This window comes from Arctopsyche grandis, chromosome 12, assembly GCF_051622035.1.
Source record: "Arctopsyche grandis isolate Sample6627 chromosome 12, ASM5162203v2, whole genome shotgun sequence".
Taxonomy (NCBI): domain Eukaryota; kingdom Metazoa; phylum Arthropoda; class Insecta; order Trichoptera; family Hydropsychidae; genus Arctopsyche; species Arctopsyche grandis.
This window is the reverse complement of record NC_135366.1, coordinates 6,130,941-6,152,502: the sequence shown is the minus strand read 5'-3', so window position 1 is coordinate 6,152,502 and position 21,562 is coordinate 6,130,941. Positions and strand designations below refer to the sequence as shown.

Genomic DNA, 21,562 nt, shown 5'->3' with positions numbered 1-21,562 from the left:
ATAAAGTAAATCATTTTGGACCGCAACTGATGTTATTTCAGGCTGCGGGTCGTACGTCGCTGATGTACAAACCAACATACAATATTAATAGAATGAACATATAATAATAATATGTAGTATAATATAACTATGTATGATTTTTTATTATGAGTTATGCTTGAAAATGTTATATATACAAAATAAAAGTTTTGAAATGGACTTGCATAATTTTTCGTAGATTATTTTAGCATATTATCAACAAATTCGTATTGTATTTCTTCAACACGTTTTGATTGTTTATTTGTCTTCTAGTCAAGGTACATACATACAGGGCCGCCGAGAGGAATCCCGAGCCTTGGAAAAAATAATTCCGGGCCCTATAACAAATTTCAAAAAATATCTTGTAGATATAATTTTAATATGCGAAAAATCTATCAGAACTACTAGAAAAATATACCTATATGTTGATTGTTGTTTTAAAATAATTTAATAAGAAAGGTAACGATTAACAGGTACGATTTCCGACACGGGGCCCCGGTTCCCGCCCTCCCTCTCGGTGGCCCTGCATACATATACACGTCCGACAAACGAAACTGTACTACTCCTGCATTTACAAATGGATATTTAGCATTTAGAAAGAACTGTTGGGCGCTAGATTCGATGACTTAATAAATAATGCTCATAAAGGTAAACGCATTTTGGCAGACGTAAGTTGATGGAAATGAGCAGAGAACTTTCGCTTACAAGGGATATTTGTATTAAGGAAACGTTCTTTTACAAAAATTTTAATTTTCTCATGTTTCCCTTATTATTTTGGAAATGAAAGTTCTTAAGGGCTTCCCTGTGTACATTTAATCTTTAATCTGAACAGAAAACTGAAAAGAATTTTTTGAAATACAAGGGCACCAAAATGAGCTGTAAAACTATAGCTGTTATCTATTTTTGTGGTATTCATACCCCAGTATGAATACGCATATGTGCATTAAGATTGTATTTCTTAGTATATGTTTTTGAACAAATGTTACATTTGTGTGGCTTTACCCCACTATGAATACCCATATGTGCACTAAGATTTCGTTTCGCAGGGAATGTTTTTGAACAAATGTCACATTTGTATGGCTTCACCCCAGTATGAATACCCATATGTGCACTAAGATGTTGTTTCCTAGTAAATTTTTTTGTACAAATGTCACATTTGTGTGGCTTTACCCCAGTATGAATACCCATATGTTCACCAAGAGTTCGTTTCCTAGTAAATGTTTTTGAACAAATTTCACATTTGTGTGGCTTTACCCCGGTATGAAAAACCATATGTGTATTAAGATTTTGTTTCGTATTAAATGTTTTTGTACAAATGTCACATTTGTGTGGCTTTACAATCATATGAATAAACATATGTGCACAAAGAGTTCGTTTCCAAGCAAATGTTTTTGAACAAATATCACATTTATATGGTACCCCAGTATGAATACGCATATGCGCACTAAGATGTTGTTTCGTATTAAATGTTTTTGAACAAATGTCACATTTGTGTGGCTTTACCCCACTATGAATAACTACATGTGCACTGAGTTCATATTTTCTAAGGAATGATTTTAAACAGATGTCACATTTGTGTGGCTTTACTTTAGTATGAATACCCATGTGTACACTAAGATTGTGTTTCATAGTAAATGTTTTTAAACAAATATCACATTTGTGTGGCTTTACCCCAGTGTGAATAGCCATATGTGCACTAAGACTTCGTTTCGTGATAAATGTTTTTGAACAAATGCCACATTTGTGTGGCTTTACCCCACTATGATTTACCATATGTGCACTAAGATTTTGTTTCGAAGAATATGTTTTTGAACAAATGTCACAACCATGCAGCTTTCTTCGAGTATCCGAGTTTTTCTGTGTCACAAGATTTTTTTGATTTGTTAACAATTTGTCTGGGATATCTATTTTATGGTCCAATTCAGATTGTGTAGAGCACATCGTATTTAATGCTTTTCGAGATGGTAATTCTTCCGCTAGATTGTGTATATTGGTATCAATTATTGCTGCCATATGATCTCTCGAATTCGTTTTTCTTCCAGGGGTCTAAAAATTAAACCGAACGTTATTCAATTTAACATTTGTAACTTTTTTTATATTGTGATTAGATGTCATTTTACATGTGAATTTATATTTTCGATCAACCGTGTGTTTCTTTAAGAACCCATCTAAAGAACTTAAATCCTATTTATTTACCTCGCCGTCTTCTGGTGAACTACAATTGTTGGGTTCAGCACCCAACTCATCTTCCCATATTAAATCTTCCAGCAAAACTTTCTCCGGCTTGACTTTCAAACGCTTGTGTAATTCCACCCTCGACGTTGTGACATTCTGAAAGCAAGCGTTTCGAAAACTGTCGAACAATTCCAGATTGTTGACACAAGAAAGGCATATCAAATCTGGCAGATTGTCTTCTTTCCTAACCTACAAATGTGAACGGTAATGGCGATTACGAGGAGTAGCGAATTAACTACAGCAGTGGTTCAAGTGTAACGTGACTGACCCGCAGCTGACAGCAGGACCAAATGCGTTGCACCAAACGCGGTGAATGAGGGTCGTCATGAATGGAGACGAAGGACTCTGCTGGAGCAGAGCAGAGACAAAGTCTGCACTCCATCGCCACTTGGGAGGGAGAAGCACAAACTCCTGGAGAGTGGATAGACGCTTCCGACATTTGCTTCTGACTTCTGCTTTTCCTTTTGCTTCTCTAATCAACTCGACCAGCCCCCCAACCATCTACAACCCTGTGGCAGCGTTAACACTAGCGGTAGATACCGCGTTATTTGACGGCGTGGAAACATACAGCGTGATCCAATTTTTCACCAATCGGCGAGCCGCACGACGCCCCTCCATAGCTCGGGCAGTACCCCTAGGATTGCCTTGGGGGGATGTCGTCGATATTTCAGAGAGCGTGTCGCGAACATATTTACGACACTTGCTCGGCTCATTACTTTATTCAATTATCTTTCTATTTACCCGGCTTCGCTCGGTATTTGTAATATAAACCGCTTAAACATGGCCAATCTAATGTGGCAGCTCCCCAGGTACAAGGTGTGATACCGCTTCTTCTGTCATAACAAAATGCAGTGCATACCATCACCTCATAACCACTTTATTGTTCAATTATCGTACTCTACTCATAACTGGTCATCTAAACACGCAACTTTTATTGTTCGCAGCACACCCACAACACAGCCTTCTACGAATCGAAACTCCAAGCGAGATGACATGACTAAACTACAAATATCAAAATGTCAATATTGAAGTACCTACCTAGTTCGTTTTGTGACCCTCATTTATTAAAAAATGTTGCTAATTTATTGAAAAATGTGATTTTCAGGAAAGAGTTGAAAAAAATAGAGCAATCTAAAAGGTTGGGCTGCGGAGCTGATGAGATATATATATATACCATCATCCTCGACATTTCACGAACTGAGCTTTTTGGCCAACGTAGAAAAACCCGTGCTGACTATGGTAATCATCTTGATTATATTACTACTTTTAGAAAATAATTTATTTATTAGGTACTCTATTCGACCACATCATCTTTAGTCTCGGCCCGATGATAGTAATTCGACAATGGACTGAAAACAATATTAAACACCATGAAGATGGCATGAGGGCGAAATCAGACAGCGGTGAATGTGGGACGTGGTTTTTTTAGATACATATAGAAAAAACGTGGCATTCATCGAACGCGTACATGGGATAGTTTAGAATTTTATAAAGAAAATAAGAAACTTTTGAATCAAATTAGCAGTGTATAAATAAATATAGCAACAGAGGTGATGAAATTGAGTGAGAATGAAGATGATTAAATTCAACAATTAATTTTTAAGCGCACTTTTTAAGTTCCTAACTACATATGTATATTCCGGTTATTATGAAAGTGGAATAAGTCATATAATATTTCCTTTGAGATAATTGGACTTTTGTGTAAATTTGTTTTAAAAATTATTGTGATACCTTAGCCTTATGGGGGTCTACGTGACGAGCCGGAATCTGATATTACCGAAAACGCAAAGATCGAAAATCGAAAGATCTTAAGTCGAAATATCAAAAAAAGAGGATGCATGGTAAACGGTACATACTCACTGTATGACCGGCCTTATAGATATAATCTTTTCCCGCACAATTATAAATAAAATTGTAAAATAAACATTTTTTTGTTAAATGTTCTCTTTTTTTGTCCATGACACTTGGCAACCCTAGCTTATGGTGATTTTCGATGATAGTGCGATATAACTAGAGGTAGGATAGTCACAGTGCTATCCATTGTTGTAAATCCTTTGTAAAAAAGGTTCGGCAAACTTTGAACAATACGCGGCACCTTCTGGGTCCGGTGACTAGATATAACCATGTCTTTGAATATATGTATATAAATATAATGTAGCATAGCAATATGAAAAATTATTACGGTAAATAATAATTACGGATCACAAATGAAATTATTTTATTTAAAAAAATCAATATAATACAAATATACATAAAAAAGAATAACAAAGATAGTAATAAAATAAAAAGCAAGAAAGAAATATGTATAGTAAAAAAACAAGTAAATAATAATGATAATTATATAGGTTGACCTACCACGGTGTCTACAAGGTTACAAGGCTGTTCTTCTTTTCTCATCGAAGAAATACTGTCGAAACTCGTCTCTGACTGTTTTTGCATCTGACTTAGCATTTCGATTAAAAGAAGTGGAAAGGCTAGTTATTGTGTCTTTGTCTTCTTCTAATGCAATATCATCAGCTACTAATACATATGGAAAATTCGTCGTGGTGTTGGGCAATGGACATGGCTCTGGCAAATTTAATTTGCGTTGTTCATAGAGTTCCCAAAATTTCGTATAGAATAAAACTCCACCATCTTAGATTTTTCCGTTTGTTCCTACATCAATCATGATGAACTCTTTTCTCGCATTAACCAAAGCCATGAGGACAATGCTATAAAAGCCTTTATAATTGTAGTATGAGGGACCTGAAATTCGAGGTTTAATAATTTCAATGTGTTTGCCATCTAGACTTCCAATGCATCTGGGGAAATTGTAAAGTTTTCCAAATTCATTTGCGATTTCGATTCATTCTGCATCTGTTGTTGGCATCTGAAAAATTTTAAATTAAATTTTTTTTTTTTTTCAGGAAGATTATTCTCAACAACACCAAAATGAAGTAGTACAAAAAGAGTCTTTGATATATTCGTCTCTTAATGATGACGATGAAGGTCCAATGCCGAAAATAACAAAGAATAGGCCGAACAAAAAAAATGAGCTGCTGGCACAAGCATGCACTATACTGTCTCGGCCCATTGTTGAATCTCCCCAAACTTCTTTCGATCTAATGTGTGCATCCTGGATTGAGAGTTTAAAAGGCTTAAATCCGAAACTAAAATTAGATAAAGCACATGCCATAAACAATATAATATATGAAGCTCAAACGAAAAATTTGTATTATACTGAAATTAATAATTCATTATCTCTCACATCTTTATCAAACTCATCGCCACATGTTATCCACATACCCGAGAATACTAGCTTCAATTCACCCAAAATACAAGTAATAGAAGGGTTGGAACCATCAACACACATTACCAAACGTCCGCCAATTATCCACATTCCTAAAAATATTAAATACAATCCAACGGGTATACGAATAACAGAAGGGTTGGCTTCAAAAATTTTTATAAAACATCAAACAACATCATACATAAACATAATCATCTAGTCATCATTTATTTTTTACATTATAAATTTATCTTTAAATTTAGGTCTTAAACAATTTAATACTATTTCCAACTTGAATGATCGTGTCTTAGATTTAGTTTTTTCCAATTTCAAAAACACTAACGTTATGAAATCTCATGATGTTCTATCTCCAGTGGATGGCCATCATCCACCCCTAGATATTATTATTACTTTAAATAAATCTACTAATCTACCTTTAATTCAGCAAAATATTTTTGATTTTCACAGAGCCGATTATAACGAAATCATGAACCAATTAAATGTCACTAATTGGTCGTTCTTAAACGATAACATTAACTTTGAATCAAAAGTCATTATGCTGAATGAATTATTAATCTCTTGTATATACAACCATGTTCCTCAATATAAAAATAAGTTGCATTTTTTTCCAAAATGGTTTAGTCCTGAATTAAAAAACCTAATACATAAAAAAAAAAAGTGTGCACAAATTATTCAAAATTTATAACTCTACACACATATATATTGAATTCAAAAAACTAAGAGCTTTGTGTAAACTACATATATCCAAATGTTTTAAACTTTATATTAAAAAAACAGAATCATTCATTGATTCAAATTCCAAATATTTTTGGTCATTTACTAAAGAATTAAACAACAATAAAACATATATACCAGAAAACATTCAACTTAACGGTAAATTTGTTGACAATACTAATGATTCAGTCAATCTTTTTGCTGATTTTTTCAAATCGATCTATGTCAAAAACAACAACAATAATTCTAATTATAGCATTGTAAATAATAATGTCCTGATTTCACCTTTACATTCTATAAATATATCTATTCAAAAATTGATTAACAAAATAAATGCCTTAGATATATCTAAATCTGCGGGTCCTGACAACATACCCCCAATTTTTATCAAGAATTGTGCCAATGTATTAACTTATCCTCTTTTTAATCTCTTTAATCAATCTATTTCCACTGGTATATTTCCCAATTCTTGGAAGTCTGGCTATTTAATACCTCTCCATAAAAATGGGGATAAACATAATGTAATGAACTATAGAGCCATCTGTCAACTATCAACTATTCCAAAACTTTTTGAAAGTTTAGTATTAGACGAATTTATTCCTTTCATTAATAACATTATTATTCCACAACAACATGGTTTTACTTCTGGTAGATCTACCTTATCCAATTTATTATTATATGAAAATTTTATTTCTAGTGCCTTATCTGTTAAATTGCAAGTTGACTCAATTTACACTGATTTCAGTAAAGCATTTGACAAAGTTGATATTGAGATTTTATTATATAAACTAAACAGTATCGGAATCAGCGGTGTATTACTAAACTGGTTTCGGAGCTATTTGTCCAATAGATCATTATTAGTTAAAATCGGCCATTCTAAATCTTACTCCTTTAATCCAACTAGTGGCGTTCCCCAAGGATCTCACATGGGACCAGTCCTATTCAATATTTTTATAAATGATATTATAAATTTATTTAATGATGTTAAAGTGCTCTTATTTGCAGACGATTTAAAAATATTTAAATGTATAAAAGACACTAACGATTGTGCTACTTTACAAACTAATTTAAACTCATTAAACGATTGGTGTTCTTTTAATAAATTATATTTTAACATTAAGAAGTGTTCTGTTGTCAGGTTCAGTAGGTCAAATAACAAAATTATTTATAATTATCATATAAATAATGAATCATTACCATCATCATCGCTAATTAAAGATCTAGGAGTTATTTTTGACGACAAATTAACTTTTAATTCTCATATAAATTTTATCACAAAAAATGCCATCAAAACACTTGGTTTCTTAATAAGAAATAGTACTCACTTCAAAAATGTAAATACGATTAAAATTTTATACACCACTCTGGTTAGAAACCAATTAGAGTACAATTCTACCATTTGGTCTCCTTATTTAATGAAACAAATTAACATAATAGAGTCAGTGCAAATAAAGTTCATTAGATTCATCAAATTTAAATTTTTTAAAAGTCATAATCACTATGTCAGTAACGTTATTATTTATAGGAAACTTAATTTGCTAAAATTATATGACAGAAGGAAAATTAACGATATTTCAGTTCTGTGTGGTCTTCTTAATGACACTATTAAATGCTCTGACTTGGTGAGTTTAGTGTGCTTCCATGTGCCGGGTAGATCAATTAGATGTAACCATCTTTTTGATATGCCCAGGTTTACCACTAATTACTCATTGAACTCAGCTATGTTGAGACTGCACAGAGTTGGAAACGAATTGTCCATGGTCGATTTATTCATTGTTAGTAAATATAACATGAAATCTATTTTATTTAAATATTTTTTTAATATAATGTAATTTATTTTGTAGTATATTAATGTATGTGTATTTTTCTTTTATATTTCATTTTAATTTTTTTTTTCTTTTTCTTTCTCTATTTCCAACATGTAAAATGGTCAATTTTTTCTTGACCGTAAAATAAAATAAAATAAAAAAAATAAAAAATACCTCCTTTATTATTGTATTTCATTATAATTTGTTTTTTTGTTTATGTAAAATGTTTACTATATAATAAGTAATATAAATAAAGTTTTTATATTACTTTGGTTTTTATTTTTACCTTTATATACTTCTTGATCATCGGGCCGAGACTAAAGTTGATGTGGTCGAATAGTACCTAATAAATAAATTATTTTCTAAAAGTAGTAATATAATCAAGATGATTACCATAGTCAGCACGGGTTTTTCTACGTTGGCCAAAAAGCTCAGTTCGTGAAATGTCGAGGATGATGGTATATATATATATCTCATCAGCTCCGCAGCCCAACCTTTTAGATTGCTCTATTTTTTTCAACTCTTTCCTGAAAATCACATTTTTCAATAAATTAGCAACATTTTTTAATAAATGAGGGTCACAAAACGAACTAGGTAGGTACTTCAATATTGACATTTTGATATTTGTAGTTTAGTCATGTCATCTCGCTTGGAGTTTCGATTCGTAGAAGGCTGTGTTGTGGGTGTGCTGCGAACAATAAAAGTTGCGTGTTTAGATGACCAGTTATGAGTAGAGTACGATAATTGAACAATAAAGTGGTTATGAGGTGATGGTATGCACTGCATTTTGTTATGACAGAAGAAGCGGTATCACACCTTGTACCTGGGGAGCTGCCACATTAGATTGGCCATGTTTAAGCGGTTTATATTACAAATACCGAGCGAAGCCGGGTAAATAGAAAGATAATTGAATAAAGTAATGAGCCGAGCAAGTGTCGTAAATATGTTCGCGACACGCTCTCTGAAATATCGACGACATCCCCCCAAGGCAATCCTAGGGGTACTGCCCGAGCTATGGAGGGGCGTCGTGCGGCTCGCCGATTGGTGAAAAATTGGATCACGCTGTATGTTTCCACGCCGTCAAATAACGCGGTATCTACCGCTAGTGTTAACGCTGCCAATACAATACGATAGTCAAACGTCAATATAAAATGGTTATACGCGTGAGTGTGTAGTGCTGCCAACTACTTCTTCGTTTACGATATGAAAGTGTAGGTTTGGTGAATATTACCCACACAGCGCTCGCCCAAAAGTCACTAAAATCACTAAAATATAACATCTGGCAGCAATTTTTCATGACAAAAAATGCCCTTTGTGTGATCGTAATTTGCATAATAATCCAATTACCGAAAGCGAAATGCTAGGACTCGAGATAAACAGAGCGAAGACGAAGATCATATGTAATAGTGGATCGATATGGTCAACTTGTGAGGACGAATGCTCTATCTGACTACAGATAAGTCGTACATGAGTTAATTTATATCGGGTCAACGTTATCAGACGACAGACGGTGTGTGTTTGAAGTAATAATATATATAAAAACGGACTGTCGCTAAATATATTTGTACTAGTGTTGGACCCGTTGATTTCAACGGGTGGTTTCGAAAAGGAATTGAAACTCGAATAAAAATAAAGTTAAAGATATTGAATCGACTGGTTTCGGAAAGAAATTGATGCACGAATTACGAAGTGATTACGAATTACGAACTACGTTTTGTGCAACTACGTTTTTTTTTTCTTTTTTTTCATTTTTTTCATATTTTTCATATTTTTCATATTTTTCATATTTTTCATATTTTTCATATTTTTCATATTTTTCAGTTTTTTCATATTTTTCAGTTTTTTTCAGGTTTTTTCAGTTTTTTTAATTTTTTTCATAATTTTCATTTTTTTCATAATTTTCATTTTTTCAGTTTTTTAATTTTTTTTAATTTTTTCAGTTTTTTCATTTTTTTCATTTTTTCAGTTTTTTCATTTTTTTCATTTTTTCAGTTTTTTTTAATTTTTTTCATTTTTTCAGTTTTTTCATTTTTTTCATTTTTTCAGTTTTTTCATTTTTTTCATTTTTTCAGTTTTTTCATTTTTTTCATTGCCGGGGGCGCTGGCGGCGCCGAAGGCGTCAGCGGCGCTGGGGGCGAAACCCCCGGGGTGCCGAAGGCATCGGGGCGCTGGGGGCGCCGGAGGCGTCGGCGGCGCTGGGGGCGAAGCCCCCGGGATGCCGAAGGCATCGGGGACGCTGGGGGCGAGGCCCCGGGGTGCCGAAGGCATCGGGGACGCTGGGGGCGACGGGATGCCGAAGGCATCGGGGACGCTGGGGGCGAAGCACCCGGGGTGCCGAAGGCATCGGGCATCGGGGGGGCTGGGGGCGCCGGAGGCGTCGGCGGCGCTGGGGGCGAAGCCCCCGGGGTGCCGAAGGCATCGGGGGTGCTGGGGGCGCCGGAGGCGTCGGCGGCGCTGGGGCCGAAGGCCCCGGAGCGACGGAGGCATCGGGGGCAAAGGCGGCAGGAGGTCGGCGATGCACAAAACGTAGTTCGTAATTCGTAATCACTTCGTAATTCGTGCATCAATTTCTTTCCGAAACCAGTCGATTCAATATCTTTAACTTTATTTTTATTCGAGTTTCAATTCCTTTTCGAAACCACCCGTTGAAATCAACGGGCCCAACACTAGTAAGAGATAAAAACGTAAAGGAGGTATGTAAAAAGGCGGATTGACATGGCATAAAACACCATGTCAAAGCTTACTAAAATTTGAAAGGACTGGGGCCTCACCGTATCTACGAAAATGCGTATAATGCTGCGTACGTACCAAACCAACGACGATTTTGGTCCAACGTTTTAACCAGCAGGATAAAACCAGTAGCGTACAAAATATCAAAATAAAAATTAAATTTAAAAATTGAAATCAAATATCAAAATTAAAAATATTATTATTATATTAAAATTAAATTCAAATATCAAAATAAAATTATAATCAATATATTAAATTTAAAATAAAATATTGAAAGTTAAAACAGAACATGTCCAATTTAAATAAATTTTCGAGAATGACCTAAAATTAGATCATCAACAATCACATACAGGTAATCCTCGACTTTTGTTTGTCGAAGATGTTTTGACTTACGTAGATACGCACTAAGATCGAAAAAAAAATCAAAGAATTATTATTTTTACTTCCCCGTAATGCGCAGTTACTGAGAATATATCATGTGTTAGTATGGGTGACCGAGTGATGGTCCCAACCCGACACGTTGTCGGTTTATCAAACGAAATTTTTTTAGTCTTCAATTGTTTCTCTCGTCGAAATAAATCAATTAATTAAATCATTTCAGAGGTAAATTTTATCGGATAATGTCTTCAATTGTTTCTCTCGTCGAAATAAATCAAATAATTAAATCCATCTCAGAGGTAAAATTTATCGGATAATGTGTGATTATTAATTTTATTTCGACGAAAGAAAAAAAACCCTTTGACAAATCACCGACATTTTTTTTGTAAAATATTTCATTCGACGTCGAAACACAGTAGTGTATCGTGACGACTTATAAGAAACAATAACAAGGTTTTTTTCGCTCGTAATTATAATATTTCTCTGGTTGTAATGCGTATCGTCGTAATTCAAAACATTGTTGTAATTCAAAACATCAACGATGATCTAATTTTAGCTCAATCTCGCTCGTTAGCTTAATTTTGATATTTAATTTTTATTTCGATATTTTGTACGCTACTGGTTTTAAAAGTTGGCCCAAAATCGTCGTTGGTTTGGTGCGTACGGACCATAATTCGAGCTTTGGTCTTCGCCGTATTTTTATACAGTACTAGTTGTTTTACCCGGCTTCCCTCAGTATTTGTAATATAAACAGCTTAAACATGGCGAATCTAATATTAAATTTTTATTTGTAAGTATAAGTATTATATCTAATGATGTTACCAACTAACATTACATTATATAATATATTAGATGGAGCCATGGACTCCACACTGTATAAAATACTTTCGAGGTGTGGTGCTGGCGTCGGATGCTCAGAATCCCCTGGAAAGCAAAAATAACCAATTCTTCCATTTTGAAAGAGCTGAGGGTTGGCGACAGTCTGTCTTCACGGATACTTAAGTTCTTTAGGCACATCGCGAGACGGGACCGGGATAGTCTGGAAAAACTGATCATTCTAGGAGGCGTTGAGGGAAGTAGAGGAAGAGGAAGATCCCCAATCAGGTGGAGTAATCGGGTCAGGACAACGACTGGGAAGACCGATTTTAGGGGGGGGGCTGGGTCGGGCGGCGCCCGAGATCGCAGAGTAAGTTAGGGTGCTACTCGATGCACCGAAGGCGCTTTAAAATTTAAAATTAGAGCGCCGAAGGCCCTATAAAATGTGAAATTAGAGGGCCAAAGGCGCTTCTACTTTCTAAACTATAAATATATTTACAGTATGTTCAGCTTCAACATATCGCTGGAAGATTTTAACTGATTCACATGCAATTATATTCCTTATTATCTGACACGACGGGAAACGAAAATAGCAAGTGTCAAAACAGTTCGTAATCAAATTTTTAACGTTCATGATGCTTTAATTTCTTTATCTGAACCTGAAAGAAAGGATCCAGGTGTAGCTCACGAAGCAATCATATTTGGTGAACAATTAAAAGATTTCAGCTTTCTTGTTTCATTAATTGTTTGGTACGATATTCTTTTTCAGTTAAATTGATTTTTAATTCTTAGATACAACATTAGTAATGAAATAAAATATTCAGAGACGTGGGGTTTTGTGTATTTTGTAATATACTGGAAAGAGCCGATCTTCAAATTATGCTCACCGCGAATTTAAAATCTGATATTATTAGTAATGAACTTACGAAGAACCTATTAATTTAAAAACCTTCCTTTCAAATAAAGTTCAAGGTAAAATATTAATCCACTCATTGTATTAAATTTTATATAACTGCATAATTTATAAGAATTATATTCGATTTTTTCCCGACACTGCCTGAAACTGTAGCAAGTGGTGAACGTAGTTTGTGAAATTTCAATTAAAATAAAACTTATATCTGGTCTACAATGTCACAAAATAGACTGTCCAGTTTTGGAACTCGATCTATTGAAAATGATAATCTTGAAATTTTGATTTTTCAACTTTAATTAAAGATTTTGGTGAAATAAAAGCTCCGAAATTTCACTTCTGAAATATCATTTTATTTATTTATTTATTTTTAGCTCCACCTGGGCTTGGGAAACCTTGTTAACCCCTTTGCTGCCGGTCCCAGGCCTAGTAAAAGGAGGGTGGTAACCCATTTTTTTTCTAGGGGCTCTTAGAAAAAAATGCCCGAGGGCGCATTTTGAAGTGAAAAATATTTTAGAGGACACAAAAAAACAATTAACAAAGAGATAAAATAGTAAATACATAGGTATTCAAGCAAACCAGACGTACAACAAACTAAAAAAAAACATAAGAAAATTACGATGACACAAGTAAAAAAGCATTTAAAAAAGATGTAAAGAATTTTTTCAACGTTGGAATTAATAATTGGGGAAATGGTGGAAATAAGATGGTTTTTCATGGATGCTTCCCCATCTAGTACCCGAATGGGAACAGGTTGAAAAAACTATTGCATATTTAAGTGAAAGAGGTATATTGTTCACGGATTCAATTTATGAGGAAGTTGTTGTATGAGGTCATTTATCGAAAACATTTATTTTATTAGGAAAATCTAGTTTTTTTTTCATATAAAAAAAAATTACAAAATTGTTAACAAAACATAATTATTATAAAAAAACCATTATAAAATTTTCACATATATTATATGTATGTAGGTGAAAGAAAAATAAAAATTTAAAAATTAAGAAATAACAATAAAGTAAGATAATTATAAAAACAATATAATAAAAATGTAATAAAGATAATAAAATAATAAAAACAATACTATAATAAAAAATAAAAAATAGAATCGCAATTATCAATTTACAATAATGTTAAGCATCAAAAAACAAATGCGAAACAATTATTCTAGCTTGGTTCGAATTAATATTAAATAGGTCAAATACACATATTGTAGAAACGAGTGCATTGATGGTGGAGCTTACACGCCAGATGAATGAGCTTCTTCCATAATTTGAAAGTACATTAGGCACGTAAAGGAGCTCATTACATTTGGTCATTCTATTTGGCACACGCAATGATAGTCTGCCCAACAATTGAGGACAGTCGATCAAGCCGTTGAGGATGTTCAAAGCTGTTGAGATGTCAGCTATCTCCCTTCTTTTGATAAGTGGTAGCAGAAGCTGGCACCTACAAGCATCTTCATATGATGCATTGGACAATTCAAAACGGCTGCCGACGTACCTCAAGATTTTTTTCTGGATGCGCTCCAATCTGTCTCTTGCACCAGAGTACTCTGGGTTCCAGACTTGGGAATTCAACAATACTTCTAACGTACGTACAATATAATATTTTATATGCTTTAACAGCATTGAAGTATCTGGAGGACTGTATCACGAACCCAAGAACCACAACATTGTCAATATGGTCACCAAAGGACAGATCAGAGTTTAAGATGACTCAAATCCCTAATTTTCGATACCCTTACGAGTCTATGTCCATTGATTGAATAAGGAAAATCAACTGCACATAGTTTTTTGGTGAAGGTTATGCAGGAGCATTTCGTGACATTAACTTTTAACTTGTGGCGGCTCGCTTATACGACATGGTCGAGTTTGGTTGCCTTCCTGCGAGTGGGGACCAACCCGGCTGGGTTCGGAGAGCTACTACTCACTCTGTCTTCAGCTGTCATATAATAAACACGTGCATTAACATGCCAGTCGTCTCATTCGTTCATCCTCCATACTGGTGACCCCCGACATCGAGCCACGCAGCCTCGATCAATTTCAACATGCCGCTCATCCCTGCCTCGCCGAGCCAGGCGGGGAAGCTACCCGCCGCGCCCCCATCGCCATCAACACAGCGCGCCGCGGCCCGCGGGTGACAATAAACGAGCAGACACGGCTACCTACCTACCTACCTACCTACCGACGTCCAGCCACAACGTCGACGACAGGTGCTTTTAAAAAATGGGGGAGCGAATGAGACGACGATCTTGACAGCTGGATGTGGAGTCATGCGCGATCCACTACACATAGAACGGTCATCCAGCACCACAAGACATACACCACCTCAGCACCATCATCATCATCATCATCAAGGCCCCGTCCGTCCCCACGAGCGTCGTCACGCCGAGACGGGCGGTAGCGCTACAACACCTCCACGAGCCACAACGACTCACAGTCCAGCTCGGAGTATCATCAACCACATCGATGCCCCTGCCGCCCCCGCCGCCCCACCAACCGACATCAGCCTCGGAAGAGCGGCGCCGCCGCAGCATCGCATCGCATCGGCGCGACCATCGGACCACCCACCGTCCTGCTCGCGACGTCACCGCCCTCGAATCTACCGACTATTCAGGGCGGTACACCTATGTACACAGCGGATGACCCACGTCAACATTTTTTTTTCTCCCCACGTAATAATTTTTTCTCTTTGTGTAACAATAATTTTTTTTCTTTTGTAAAATTTGTTTCTTTGTAATTTTGGTATCGCTGATGCTGGGGGGGGAGTGATGTGGCGGCTCGCTTATACGACATGGTCGAGTTTGGTTGCCTTCCTGCGAGTGGGGACCAACCCGGCTGGGTTCGGAGAGCTACTACTCACTCTGTCTTCAGCTGTCATATAATAAACACGTGCATTAACATGCCAGTCGTCTCATTCGTTCATCCTCCATAAACTTATTCAGGGTGCAATAAACCTCCAGCCTGAAAAAATCATCTGGCAGGTTCAAAGTATCTTCATGTCGTCTGTGAATAATAGGATATTTGAATTTTGGAAACATTTTTCAAAACATGTGAAAAATGGAAAGTGAAAGACACAGTGAAAAGCAGAATTCAATGTGTTTTAAATTATACAATGTCATGCATTGAATTTTATAATTATATAAAAGGGAAATGGAGCTGATCCAAAAAACGAATCCATCGGAAAAGTATTATTGGGCAAAGAAGAGCGATGATAATAAAGTCACCGAAGTCAGGGAAGAGTGAAGGAGAGAAAAATGGATGAAATAAAATATAAATAAAAGGTTCTATTTGAAGTAAGTAAGGTTCTATTTGATTTTATTACTATTTGATATGGGAACGAGAACGGAAACGGGAATTGCATGCGTTATTGTGGCGTTGCAACGTATGCCGGGCTCAGCTAGTACAAAATAAAAGTTTTGTGAAATCGACTAACATAATTTTTGGTGGATTATTTTAGCATACTATCAACAAATTCGTATTATTTTTCTTCGACACGTTTTAATTGTTTTATTTTTATTACAATCAATGTACACTCGTCATTACAAATCGCTCCAATGCGACGAGTGTATGAGAACGGTCAGAATACAATAATTAATGAAGTACAGAAATAATAATCATAGAGACATCTATGGATTATTTTTAGATTTTGTGCACAATTATTATTACAATTTTTATACACATAATAAACACGAAATTATACAGACATCTATAGATTTCAGATTTCTGTGCATAATTTCTACAAATTATACACACAGATTTGTGACAACAGGAAATGATCTATTACCAATTTTCAAGAATCGTTTCAACAATGATCAGATAAAATTGGAAAACTCACATCCAACGAACGAACCAGTACTACTGCTGCATTTACAAATGGATATCTAGCATTTGGAAAGAACTTTGGGCGCTAGATTCGATGACTTACTAAATAATGCTCATGGAGGAAAAGTCAATTTGGCAGAGGTAAGTTGAAGAAAATGAGAAGAGAACTTGTATGTATTAAGGAAACGTTCTTTTACAAAAATCGTATTTTTTTCATATTTCCCTTATTATTTTGGAAATAAAAGGCCTTAAGTGTTTCCCTGTGTACATACCTTTAATTTTACTGTTATAAAATACAAGGGGACCAAAATGACCTGTTTTGATGTAAAACTATTTCATATTTTTGTAAAATATGAAATAGTTTTATGAAATAAATAGTTTAAAATATGAAATAGCTTGGTAGCCAAGCGCTCCGGAAAGCCCCTAGAGGCATCAGCCGCTGGAAGACAGACCCGGTGACAGCCAGCTTCACACCAGCTGCGAATCTATAGACGAGGATTTCTGATCAGGAACCTTACGACAAATACACGAAATCCGAGGTCAATCAATCTGTTCCCTTTGACCCCCACCGCGGAACGAACGCACCTGGAAGAACGAGAAACGTATCCCTGTACGCCCATCGAAAGATTAATTCCCGCGTAAAATACGTCTGTCACATGGTACAATTTAGCGTTATGTGCTACCAAATGGTACGCGAGTCACCTCCAAATGAATTAGAAAATAGTCATTTATGATATGAAATTTTTGATAGTAACCTAGATAGTAATTACATATATTTATTTATTTCGAATTAAATTTAGACCATGCTAACTGAACAGGTTGCCCTAAAGCGCCACTATAGCCAGAAACAAGTAAACATCATTAATCAAAAAATAATATGATAAAATGACAAAAAAATTTAAAACAATACTAATAAAATATAGATTTCAATGTTGGCTATCTGGTAAGCATAGATTTTTTATTGGGTTTTAACATACATACATATTCATATGTAGATATTTTTTACATATTCAATGAAATACTTGATAATGTACATATGTAAATCATTTTGGACCGCAAATGATGTTATTTCAGGCAGCGGGTTGTACGTCGCTGATGTACAAGCCTACATACAATATTTAAAGGAAGAAGATATAATAATATTAGTATTGTAACGTACGCCCTCGGATAAGTGCTTCAGTGGTTTCGAGGGTAACAATGGAAAAATTGTATTATGATATACAAAGGGACCAAAATGAGCTGTTTTGACGTAAAACTATTTTCTATTTTTGTGACTTTACTCCAGTATGAATACGCATATGTGCACTAAGCTTTTGTTTCGTAATAAATGTTTTTGAACAAATGTCACATTTGTGTGGTTTTACCCCAGTATGAATAACCATATGTGCATTAAGAGCTCGTTTCCAAGCAAATGTTTTTGAACAAATCTCACATTTGTGTGGCTTTAACCCAGTATGAATAACCATATGTGCACTAAGATTTAGTTTTCTAGTAAATGTTTTTGAACAAATGTTACATTTGTATGGTTTTACTCCAGTATGAATAACCATATGTTCATTAAGATGTTGTTTCGTAGTAAATGATTTTGAACAAATGGCACATTTGTGTGACTTTACCCCAGTATGAATAAACATATGTGCACAAAGACGTTGTTTCTTAGTAAATGTTTTTGAACAAATGTCACACTTGTGTGGCTTTATCCCAGTATGAACACCAATATGTTGAATAAGATTTTGTTTCGTAATAAATGTTTTTGAACAAATGTCACATTTGTGTGGCTTTAACCCTGTATGAATTAACAGATGAGCAATAAGATTTTGTTTCGTAGTAAAAGTTTTTGGACAAATGTCACATTTGTGTGGCTTTACCCCAGTATGAATACCCATATGTTCACTAACAGTTCGTTTCCTAGCAAATGTTTTTGAACAAATGTCACATTTGTGTGGCTTTATCCCAGTATGAACAACCATATGAGCACTAAGATTTCCTTTCTTAGTAAAAGTTTTTGGACAAATATCACATTTGTGTGGCTTTACCCCTGTATGAATACTAACATGTGCACCGAGTTCATATTTTCTTAGGAATGATTTTAAACAGATTTCACATTTGTATGGCTTTACCCCAGTATGAATACCCATGTGTATACGGAGTCTAGATTTTAAAGGGAATGATTTGAAACAAATGTCACATTTGTGTGACTTTACCCCAGTATGAATACCCATGTGTACACTTAGATTATGTTTCCTTTTAAAAGATTTTGAACAAATGTCACAATCATGCAGCTTTCTTCGAGGATTCGAATTTTTCTGCGACACAAGATTGTTTTGATTTGTTAACAATTTGTCTTGGAAATCTATTTTATGGTCCAATTCAGAATGCGTAGAGCACATCTTATCTAATGCTTTTCGAAATGATAATTCTTCCGCTTGATTGTGTATATTGGTATCTATTATTGCTGCCGTATTATCTCTCGAAGTAATTTCTCTTCCAGGGGTCTAAAAAATAAACCGAACGTCATTCAATTTAACATGTGTAACTTTTTATAGTGATGTCATTTTACGTGTGAATTTATATTTTCGATCAACTGAATGTTTCGCTAAGAAACCATTTGAAGAACTTGAATCTTATTTACTTACCTCGCCGTCGTCAGGTGAACTACAATTGTTGGGTGGCCATTCAGCGCCCAACTCATCTTCCCATATTAAATCTTCCAGCAAAACTTCCTCCGGCTTGATTTTCAAATACTTATCTAATTCCACCCTCGACGTTGTGTCATTCTGAAAACACGCGTTCCGAAAGCTGTCGAACACTTCCAGATTGTTGACACAAGAAAGGCATATCATATCTGGCAGATGGTCTCCTTTCCTAACCTGCAAATATGAAAGGTATTGGCGATTACGAGGAGTAGCGAATTATCAATAGCAATGGTTCAAGTGCAACGTGACTGACCCGCAGCTGACAGCAGGTCCAAATGCGTTGCGCCAAACGCGGTGGATGAGGGTCGTCATGGATGGAGACGAAGGACCCTGCTGGAGCAGAGCAGAGACAAAGTCTGCACTGCATCGCTACTTGGGAGGGAGAAGCACAAACTCCTGGAGAGTGGATAGACGCTTTCGAACTTTGCTTCTGACTTCTGCTTCTCTAATCGACTCGGCCAGCCAACCAACCATCAACGACCCGATACAACAAGAGTCGAGCGTCAAAATAAAATGGTTATATGCGCGAATGTGAAGTGCTGTCAACTACTCCGTAAACGAAGGAGTAGTTGGCGGCAAATCACTCACGGACTTCATTACTTAAAATTCGGAAATCACTTACATTCAACTGCGTTTCGCGCACGAAATTCAGCAACAACTGGCTCACGGCCACTACACTCACAGATAAATAAAAAAAATCACTCACTGACATTACAATCACAGATAAATCACTCACACGACATTACGCTCATGGAATTATTAAAATAGCGTACAAAAACGTTATTTTTTACACAATAATTATTCCAAAACTCAGTTAAACTATTATAGATAAATAAATTTAATATGTATATACAATCCAGTTTAATCTCAATTTATTCACAAAGTACAGATAATGAGAATTTTTTAATTCTTCATATTAATAAAGATTTTCGTTCAGTTACAATTATTTTTTAAATTGGTGTTAATTTTTAATTCTTTTATATGTAAAATAACAAAGGGACTATATGTATATTATAATATTATAATTTTGTAGTTAATATACATATTGTTCCGACTAATTGCCGTATGGTCGGCTTTCATGGCCTTACAGTCCATGAAGGCTGGCCGATGTTTTTTGTGCTGGCCACACTGGATGCGGCCGTCTCACTTCCGCTTCAACCTATATAAATATATATATATATATATATATATATATATATATATATATATATATATATATATATATATATATATATATATATATATATATATATATATATATATATATACATATGTAGTATAATATAATACTTTGGATTTCAACAGGTCATTGACTGTATCGTCTTATATAACAATTGTATTAGAAACTTGTATAAATTATAGTAGATGAAAGTTAAGTAGATAGAATTGAACAGAATATGTAACTGTACAGTGTGGAAGCAATAAAGATATTGAAAATCTAATAAATAATCAGAGATAACATCATAAGTAGTTGAAAATGAAACGAATGTTCTAACTTGAGGTTGTGGCGGCTCGCTTATACGACATGGTCGAGTTTGGTTGCCTTCCTGCGAGTGGGAACCAACTCGGCTGGGTTCGGAGAGCCACTACTCACTCTGTCTTCAGCTGTCATATAATAAACACGAGCATTAACATGCCAGTCGTCTCATTCGTTCATCCTCCATAAGGTTAAAGAGTATATGGGGGATGAACGAATGAGACGACTGGCATGTTAATGCACGTGTCTTATTTATGATACATCTTACCGGCATATGTTTGACTTAGTACTTGGTATTAAAAATTATGAATGTCACCTTGGAATAATACTTCATTTCGTTTCCATGTCTTGTAAATACAATATAAACATTTTATTCATGAAATATTTACGATCGCCTATTCACAGACTTTTGTAAAGATTCGCGATTGATGCCGTCGTCGCAATGTAACATGTTGCATAAATAAAATTTCCACTTTAGGCCCCTTACTATTTACAATAGTTATTAATAACCTCCCTAAAGTGTTACGCAATGCTTCATGTCTCTTGTTTGCAGACGACGTTAAATTATTCTTTGCTGTTAAGGATGAAAGGCAAGCCTCCTTCAAGCGGATATTAACGCTGTTTAAGAGTTCAGTTCCAGTTTAGGGCTAGAACTGACACTAGTAAA

At 35.2% G+C, this 21,562-nt stretch overlaps 3 protein-coding genes across 4 annotated transcripts; 1 reads left to right on the top strand and 2 right to left on the bottom strand.

The window, feature by feature from the left end:
* Window positions 1–282: 282 nt before the first annotated feature.
* LOC143920031 (uncharacterized) lies at window positions 283–9,237 on the bottom strand. Its single transcript, XM_077442708.1, has 4 exons — window positions 9,183–9,237; window positions 2,522–2,762; window positions 2,215–2,442; window positions 283–2,064 (listed from the first exon to the last, which is right to left on the bottom strand). The coding sequence occupies exons 2-4, from the start codon at window positions 2,690–2,692 to the stop codon at window positions 931–933; spliced, it is 1,533 nt and encodes a 510-aa protein (XP_077298834.1). The 5' UTR covers window positions 2,693–2,762; window positions 9,183–9,237; the 3' UTR covers window positions 283–930.
* LOC143920044 (uncharacterized) lies at window positions 2,881–6,186 on the top strand. 2 transcript variants are annotated; one of them, XM_077442731.1, is made up of 3 exons: window positions 2,881–3,069; window positions 3,198–3,492; window positions 5,160–6,186. In XM_077442731.1, exons 2-3 carry the CDS (start codon window positions 3,409–3,411, stop codon window positions 5,739–5,741), a joined length of 666 nt encoding a protein of 221 aa, XP_077298857.1. In that variant the 5' UTR covers window positions 2,881–3,069; window positions 3,198–3,408; the 3' UTR covers window positions 5,742–6,186. The 2 variants fall into 2 exon arrangements, with proteins under 2 accessions (XP_077298857.1, XP_077298858.1); XM_077442732.1 differs by lacking the exon at window positions 2,881–3,069 and having other exon boundaries at window positions 3,198–3,271; window positions 3,359–3,492.
* Window positions 9,238–16,093: 6,856 nt separating the features above from the next.
* Window positions 16,094–20,278, bottom strand: LOC143920026 (uncharacterized). Its single transcript, XM_077442693.1, has 3 exons — window positions 19,672–20,278; window positions 19,359–19,592; window positions 16,094–19,217 (listed from the first exon to the last, which is right to left on the bottom strand). The coding sequence occupies exons 1-3, from the start codon at window positions 19,783–19,785 to the stop codon at window positions 17,985–17,987; spliced, it is 1,581 nt and encodes a 526-aa protein (XP_077298819.1). The 5' UTR covers window positions 19,786–20,278; the 3' UTR covers window positions 16,094–17,984.
* Between the last annotated feature and the right edge of the window lie 1,284 nt (window positions 20,279–21,562).

Bases quoted from the DNA above. Each gene is read 5' to 3' on its own strand.
- LOC143920031 (XM_077442708.1), bottom strand. From the start codon at position 2,692: ATGTCGGAAGCGTCTATCCACTCTCCAGGAGTTTGTGCTTCTCCCTCC. The intron at 2,443-2,521 runs GTCAGTCACGTT...TCACATTTGTAG, and splicing joins GGTCCTGCTGTCAGCTGCGG to GTTAGGAAAGAAGACAATCT. The intron at 2,065-2,214 runs GTAAATAAATAG...TTTAATTTTTAG, and splicing joins GTTCACCAGAAGACGGCGAG to ACCCCTGGAAGAAAAACGAA.
- LOC143920044 (XM_077442731.1), top strand. From the start codon at position 3,409: ATGAGATATATATATATACCATCATCCTCGACATTTCACGAACTGAGC. The intron at 3,493-5,159 runs GTAATCATCTTG...TTTTTTTTTCAG, and splicing joins AAAAACCCGTGCTGACTATG to GAAGATTATTCTCAACAACA.
- LOC143920026 (XM_077442693.1), bottom strand. From the start codon at position 19,785: ATGCAGTGCAGACTTTGTCTCTGCTCTGCTCCAGCAGGGTCCTTCGTC. The intron at 19,593-19,671 runs GTCAGTCACGTT...TCATATTTGCAG, and splicing joins GGACCTGCTGTCAGCTGCGG to GTTAGGAAAGGAGACCATCT. The intron at 19,218-19,358 runs GTAAGTAAATAA...TTTATTTTTTAG, and splicing joins GTTCACCTGACGACGGCGAG to ACCCCTGGAAGAGAAATTAC.